Source organism: Daktulosphaira vitifoliae, unplaced genomic scaffold (assembly GCF_025091365.1).
Source record: "Daktulosphaira vitifoliae isolate Bord-2020 unplaced genomic scaffold, ASM2509136v1 Scaffold_2, whole genome shotgun sequence".
Taxonomy (NCBI): Eukaryota; Metazoa; Arthropoda; class Insecta; order Hemiptera; family Phylloxeridae; genus Daktulosphaira; species Daktulosphaira vitifoliae.
The window spans coordinates 25,091,931-25,099,580 of NW_026099573.1; the positions used below are offsets into that span (position 1 = coordinate 25,091,931).

Below are 7,650 nucleotides of genomic sequence, written 5' to 3' on the forward strand. Positions count from 1 at the left end.
TGCATAAATTTATTTCGTTAGATGATAGTAAAGAAGTAACTTCAAATAATTTTGTCAAGATATTGAAAAAGCTCATTTTTATCAATAAATTATCAGGATTGTTCCGATTTTCTAACTATTTCGTGGGAAATCAATTTGTAAAACATTCCACCATTAAAAATGTTTCCTGTGAAATATTATATGTTGTATTTTTAATATGTTTGACTCTTTTGTGCTGGTGTAAAATGTGTGATCATATAACATTACATTACTCGCTGGTTCATTATTGGACTGTTTTTTTAGTTGCAAGACTCGTAAATGATTGGATAATAAAGTAAAATTATACTATTCTATATAATTAAATAAATAAAATTATATATTTTTTATTTTTATTGTAGACTAGTAAACAGAATATTATATTTTGACAAACTTTACTCAAGACTATTATTTTCGTCTAAATTTTGGACTCCAGGATACAGATTATACTTAATAATTACAGTCTTATGTGTAGTAGACTTTTTATTCTTAAAAATCTATCTGATATGTTTTGTTTTCTGGGTATTTTATAATAATATAATTATCACTGTATTTCCAACAATGTTTTACTTACCATATTTTATGGACTATGTTGTGATAGCCAATGTATGTTTCTTTTTGGCACACATAGGATGCAGGTTTTACGCTTTAAATGCGTATTGGGAGAAATTTCCTAAAAAGTTATTAGAAACACCTGGACTTTGGAGTACAGAAGAAAAGATTATGGTAATCGAATGCTGTCGGTTACTACACGCAGAACTCTGTGACATTTTGAGATTACTGAGCTACGCTTACGGACCAATTATTCTAGTTTACTTTTTTTTTATCCTAAATGATTTGATTATTCTCATGTTTATAATTATATTTATCAATAATCCAGATTTATCGGTAGTACCTGCTATTGTTATAATTATGCAGAATATATTCTTCATTATTGCTATACTGGCACTTACAACTTGGACTTCAAACCAGGTAAAGATGGTTTGCTTAGATTAAATTGATGTACAGATTGATTCAAAAGTAACTTCAGATCATTTATTCGTGTCAGATAAAGATTAGACTAGAAAGATAATATAGTCATTTTTCTTAAATTATTAATTAAATGCATCTAAAAGCTAATTAAAATGATTTATAATCAAAAATCAGTATGTGATTATGATATGACAATCACACAATAGATAGCTTTTGCGTATTTTGTTTCAAATGGTCAAGTCAAGTCAACGTTTAGCTTTATTTTCAAAGAAATTTTGCTTTAAACGATTGTGGTTTCAGTACCATTAGTTATACGAGAATCAAGTCCAATATTTATAATAAATTTGCATTGACTAAAGCAAAGAATATAAAAATCTTTTTGATTCGAGATCATAATTTCTCAAAAATAAAATTTTGTATATTAATTATTATAATCAATATTTAAACATTAGTAACAGATATAAACTTGAAAAATTTTACTTTCTGGATAAATACGGAAAATTTTGGTCTATAACCATAATTAATAAATAATAACCATAATCTAGCAATTACTTAGTTATGTTAAATCGTATGAAAGCTTTTGAATCTGTATAATGTACAGAGTGATTATAAAATTATACTATTAGTTTTTTGTTATTAATTTGATTGATATTTTTATTAAATTTTTAGAAACTGAAAATTATATTTTACTTACGCTCATGTCAAATAGTAGATTTACCCGATGACTTGATTATACAGGTAAAAATGTATTATTACTTTTGGAAATGAAACTCATGTAATATATTGATAATTTGCTATCACTAGATGTCATTTAACAAGCATTAGTTATTTTATTTTAAATTTGAAGGGATCATTACTTGTAGAACCTCTACCTTAGTCTAAAGTCATAAATTATTTTCCGTACACGTATCTCAAAAAATTGAAATATTTTCTTAACTTGTCTGTTATATTTATTATTTTATACCTTAAAATTGATATCAACAATTAAAATTTAGCCTCTAAATTTACAAATGCAGTATGTTCAAAAGCGCGGTTGTTTGTATAAAAGTAGTAGTTATATTTAAACTTGCTTATTAAATGCGTTGTAAATAAGATGTTTAAATTAATATTAATAATGATTACATTTGTTCACATTTTTTACAGGTTAAATGTTTTTTAAAACAAGTAAGTTCTTTCAATACATATGAAATGTCTGCTTTTGGAGTGTTCAACTACGACATGAGACTTATACTATCAGTATGTAAAAATAAAAAGTTCAAGATATTAAAAAAATTAAAATATAGGAATATTTTAATTATTTCTGTAATGCTAAAAAATTTCAAAACAATAGACCGATGTAGTATAAAATCATAAAAATATCACTTTGAAATTTTTATTTAAATTTAATTTATTGATTATCTTAAGTTTCCAGAAAAAAAAACATATTGATTAATATTTTTTTTTATAGATTAAATTTATTAATTCGATTATCTTATCCATTCTCGCAAATTATACTTCATAGTATACTAATCATATTCAACAAATTGAAACGTTTTTATTTTTATTTCAGATATCTACAACTTTTTTCAAATATGTAGCAATTATGTTACAAATGAGTAGTCATAACAATTTTAAAAAATTTGTTAAGAACAATTTTTCGGCAGGAATTACAACGGATGTGAAATTATAAAGGCAATTTAATAATTTGAGATAGCTCGTAAAAAGGGGTCAAGTCGAAATTATGAATTTTTCAAGAATGCAAAAAACTTATTTTTATACTAAATAACTCAATCAACTCCACAGTTTTTGCGATAAAAAGATCTAATTTACAACTTGTAATAAAACAATTTAATCTTAAAGATTTATGAACATAACTTGATAAATAAAAAATATCTCATTTTACATATCACAATAAATTATGTAGTTTATTCTATATAATTATGATAGACATATCTTGGACCCAACAACAGATATTATTGATCTTTTAATATTAAAAGGAGTTTGCCTGCTATGAATGTGATAGATTGTTTATATTTGAAGGAACGAAAAGAAGAAATGAGAAGGGGATATAGGTACACCTGTCTTAAGAATAGAAATGTTCGAAAAAATAATAAAAAAGTTGTTATGCAAATCAAATATTTTCGTAAAAGGACACCCACCCGTCCTTTACATACTAAAGGTACATACTAAACTTACATACTAAAATTAGCAAATAACAATTATCATTTACTAAACAAAGTAATATTTTTAAGATAAATATAAGTTTAAAATTTTTATATGTGTACTGGTGTTTTGGATGCAATTAATAAAGAGAAGTTAACTTGAATTATTTTATTTTGAGTAAAAATAAAAAATTGTCAAGACGATGGAATAGTGAATATAACAACAAAAAATATATTTGCTCGATAAGAGGCTAATCTAAAAAAAAAAAAACACATCATAGTAAAATTAATACCTTCTCAGCTTCGCATCGAAGTTAAAATAAATGTGTAAACATTTTTTGATGTTTAAAAATGGATAATTTGAGCAAATTACATGATTCTTGTTTTCAGAGATCCACATGGTTTCACGCAATATAAAATCTGTAATATTTTTCAAAGATATTTCAAAAGCTTGAATTTTTAAGTTCATTTTTTATTTTAAAATAATATTTTATTTTTTTAGTTAGTATTTAATTTAATCACAATTTCCTTCTTTGTATATGATTTATATATGATGTGTATGTAACACAAAAACATCTTTAAATTTAAAAAAAATATAATTTTATGATAAAAATTCGAAATTGTTATTATACATGTATCCAAAAGTAGTAAAAATATTTAAAAATAAATGCGAAACGTTTGGAAACGTAATAAAAGCATGATCTAGCTTTAAAATATATTCTCACGAATAAAAAGTGTTAAGTACTAGATAGCGCTTACTATAGTATAAATAAGTTTTCAAATTTTAGTATATAACTAATTAAATTGATATATTGTTATATTGGTATTTGATTCTAAAATAAATTACAAAATTCATTTATTAGTTTCTTTCATGATAAAATTATCATAGAGCTATAAATTAAAAATATTTTGTTTTAATTAATTTATAATGTTTTTTATACATAGTTATTAGAAATTATTATTTCTAATAACTATGTATTATATTTTTATATATTACAAAATTATTATGTATAATACATTTTTTCCATAGTCACTATAATGTACACTACTATAAAGTAGTTAAATTATACAAAGAAATTATCGTCTAAATAATTAGTAGAAAAGTTTACTGTGGTTAAAAATAAAACAAAAATATTCTTTAAAAAAACTTGCTCTTTCGTTTTCTTCTCGGTTTTGAATCCATAACGCCCTTAAAGTATATGGAATCATCTCAAGTTGTATTTAAAAATACGCATCGAATATATTAAGCGTACTATAAAATAGTTAATTTTAACAGATTTATAATTAAAATAACTATTATAATTAATTCCTATGAAATAAATAATGAGACCAATTATAGTTTTTATAGCTTTCTTGGTATACAAATAAAAATAATAATATTTAGAACAAGGTTTTGCGGGGGAAATTGGGTGCAGAGTTTTTGACCCAGTACCCGAAGTATGCCGTTGTTTGATCAATGAAAGAGCCCGTTGTCAGGTTTTAAGTAAGCTAGGGGAACGAGGAAAACTCCATCGTATATAGCCTTTTAAAATTGATGCTACTTCTGTTACTGTTATTATTTCCATAATTGTACAGCAACCCTTGGCGCTCGTAATTGTTGTTATTATAATATTATTATACAAACATACAGAATAGTATCGTATAGTAAATATAGTGAGGTGGGCGAGCAGGTGTATTTGCGTGTAAGTGAGTGTATAACGAATTAGTTGCGGTTGATAAAATAAACAAAACGTTTAGGCAACTTTATCATTATATAGTTCAATAAAATTAAGGATACTGTTATGCACCATACTCTTATAAAATGAATCGAGTATAGTACTCTAGTACAATGATTTATAGTTTTATAATATTTAAAGTTTAATTAACATTTTGTCTTTTATATGAGATGAGAATATATTAAGTTTATTATGATGTGTTTATAATTTTTTACTTGGCTGTCACAACGTGTATTCAGCTTCCGCTGAACTAATATTTCGATCAATACATAAAAAGTTCTCAAATTCTCATTACTCACAAGCTGTATAAAATAGGCTAATTTTTTGTGTAAATGTACATTAATTTTATAATTAATCTGAAATCTTATATATTAAACTTAAATGTTAGGCTTATCCTTCAAAAAGAAATAGTTGAACTTTCTTCAAACTCAACCGCGCCAAAGTATTTTATGATGAACTTGATAAACTCATCTTAGTTTCATACATTCTATATACTAATCATTTAGTACCTTGAAAATAAAGTAAAGAAAAAATACAAAATATAAAATTTATCCATTGCTAGTCTAACGATTTTATAATTTAATTATTTTTTATAAAATACTTGGAAAACACATTTTGATATCTCTTTCTTGATATTTACATTATTTAAACACGATTTATCAAATGTAATTTAAATTGTTTTTTACTAATTTAAAACAATTATATTATTGTCATTTTTTCAAATAAGTGGTTCAACTGTATTTTGAACCTTTATAAACAATAGTTTCATACAAGTTTACTTTCATTACTTTTTAAGAAAGAAAATTTCTTTCAGTTTTTTAAATGATTAACATGTCAAATATTAAAATAGGAGTCATCTTTTTGTTTATTGCCAAATATAAATTGTTGCATATTTGCTGCAGATGAACATAAAGTGCATAAAGAGTACCAATACAAACTTTCTTGTTCTTGTAATAGTTGAAAAGTAATAGAGTGTTCAAAAAGTAAGAAAACAGGTAAATTGTTACGAACAATATGAAAATTAGTAACTATTTTTATTACTTACTAAACACCCTATGCATAAATTCATATGTTTAAGATTTCCTCTCGAAACAATGAAGTACGGTGACAAAACAGCAAAATATCCAATTTAACATTAAGTTATATAGTTTTTTGATTGTGGCAGCTAAGTATCTCGCTTTTTCTATTGTATTTTTGTTTCAACTATTTACAGAAAAAAAAGAATATTTGGTACCTTAGTTAATATCTAAAAAATTAATAATTTTTTAAAAACTAAAAAAAATTATTTACTTTTGTTTTTAACTTTTTTGAGAAGCTTACAATAACTGATTAATTTACAAATACTGAATTAAAGTGTTAATTACTCGATAATTTTATAAATAATAAAATCATTGAAGATAATAAAATCTAAATATATTAAAAGAAAATATATTGAAAAGGAAAACAACTTTTTCAAATGAGTAGAAAAAATTTTAATTTTTATTTAGTTTTATCTTTTTATACTATCTTTAAAGCATATATATATATATATATATATTTTTTTTTAAATCAAAAATAGCTATATTTTATTTCTCTTTTACAACCAATTTTGATGAGTCAATTGGTATAAAAATTTTAGAATAAGTACTCATTGAGTTACAAACATTTTAATAAACAGAGTTGGTATGGGACGCGAACAGAGTATAACGAACTCTACTCGCTACATAACTATTACTATATAATTAAATGTTTATAAATTATATCATTATTTTAAGTATCGACAGTTATATATGCAACATTCTGTAGAGATATTTAATACTTAGAATAGTAAATTAATTATTCTAAGGTCTTATAAAAATATAAGTTGCACTTTTTAGTTTTTATACTTTTAATGATGGAGACAAAATAATTAAAATTTACTCAAATAAAAATTACCTTTAATTAAGATTTATATTTAAACTCCAAAATTAAAATCTTATAAATGACTTGTATTCTAAAATAGTTAACCTCAATGTATTATATACATTATTTACAATATTATTCATTATTCTAGTACTATAGAAGATATAAATGGTTTATTGTAAAGATTGTTGTAGCATAAATCTTAAAAATACGAAAATTTGAATAGATTGTCTGATAACAGTATAAATATTCATTTCAACAAATAATTACTCATTACACGGATAATTAAACTAATAAAAATACTAATATATGTCTCTGTCATTTAATTAGAATTTCAAAATTAGTCAATCAATTAGAAAAATATCTTACTCTCATGTTTAAAAAATAAGCCTTGGTAAAAAAAATGTATATATTGAATTAGTGGTTGAAAGGTCACGACTATTCTGAGTTCCATGATTAATTGTATTTCATAACTAATAAATATACATTTTTTTCATTCTGTTAAAATAGTATTTAAGATATCGTTTACGATTAATCAGAATACATGAATTAATTTATCATATTTGTTGTTTATTATGTATATTAAAAATATACATTTATTGTCAGAAATACTATTATTTTTTTAGTAAAAATCAAAAAATTCATTAAAATGGAAAATGTTTTAAAAAAACTTTTGTTTACTGTCTTAAAAACACTATATAAGATACATATCATTGAAATTAATTAAGAAATTAAATTTTTTAAAAAACAATTTTTTTATATTATGATTTTTTAAAAATAAAAAGTAATATCTCTAATATTCATTAATTTATATTATTGACCTCAAATATACAATTAAAACTATATTATTTTTTGATGTTTGTATGAAACTATAAATCACAATGTACAATTTAATTGTTGACGTAGAATATTTTTTTCAAATTTTC

The 7,650-nt window shown here is 22.9% G+C and overlaps 1 protein-coding gene across 1 annotated transcript; it reads left to right on the forward strand.

The window, feature by feature from the left end:
* The first annotated feature begins 212 nt into the window (after positions 1-212).
* Positions 213-2,851, forward strand: LOC126897681 (uncharacterized). Its single transcript, XM_050671458.1, has 5 exons — positions 213-313; positions 378-987; positions 1,657-1,725; positions 2,131-2,223; positions 2,537-2,851. Exons 1-5 carry the CDS (start codon positions 225-227, stop codon positions 2,654-2,656), a joined length of 981 nt encoding a protein of 326 aa, XP_050527415.1. The 5' UTR covers positions 213-224; the 3' UTR covers positions 2,657-2,851.
* Positions 2,852-7,650: the final 4,799 nt, after the last annotated feature.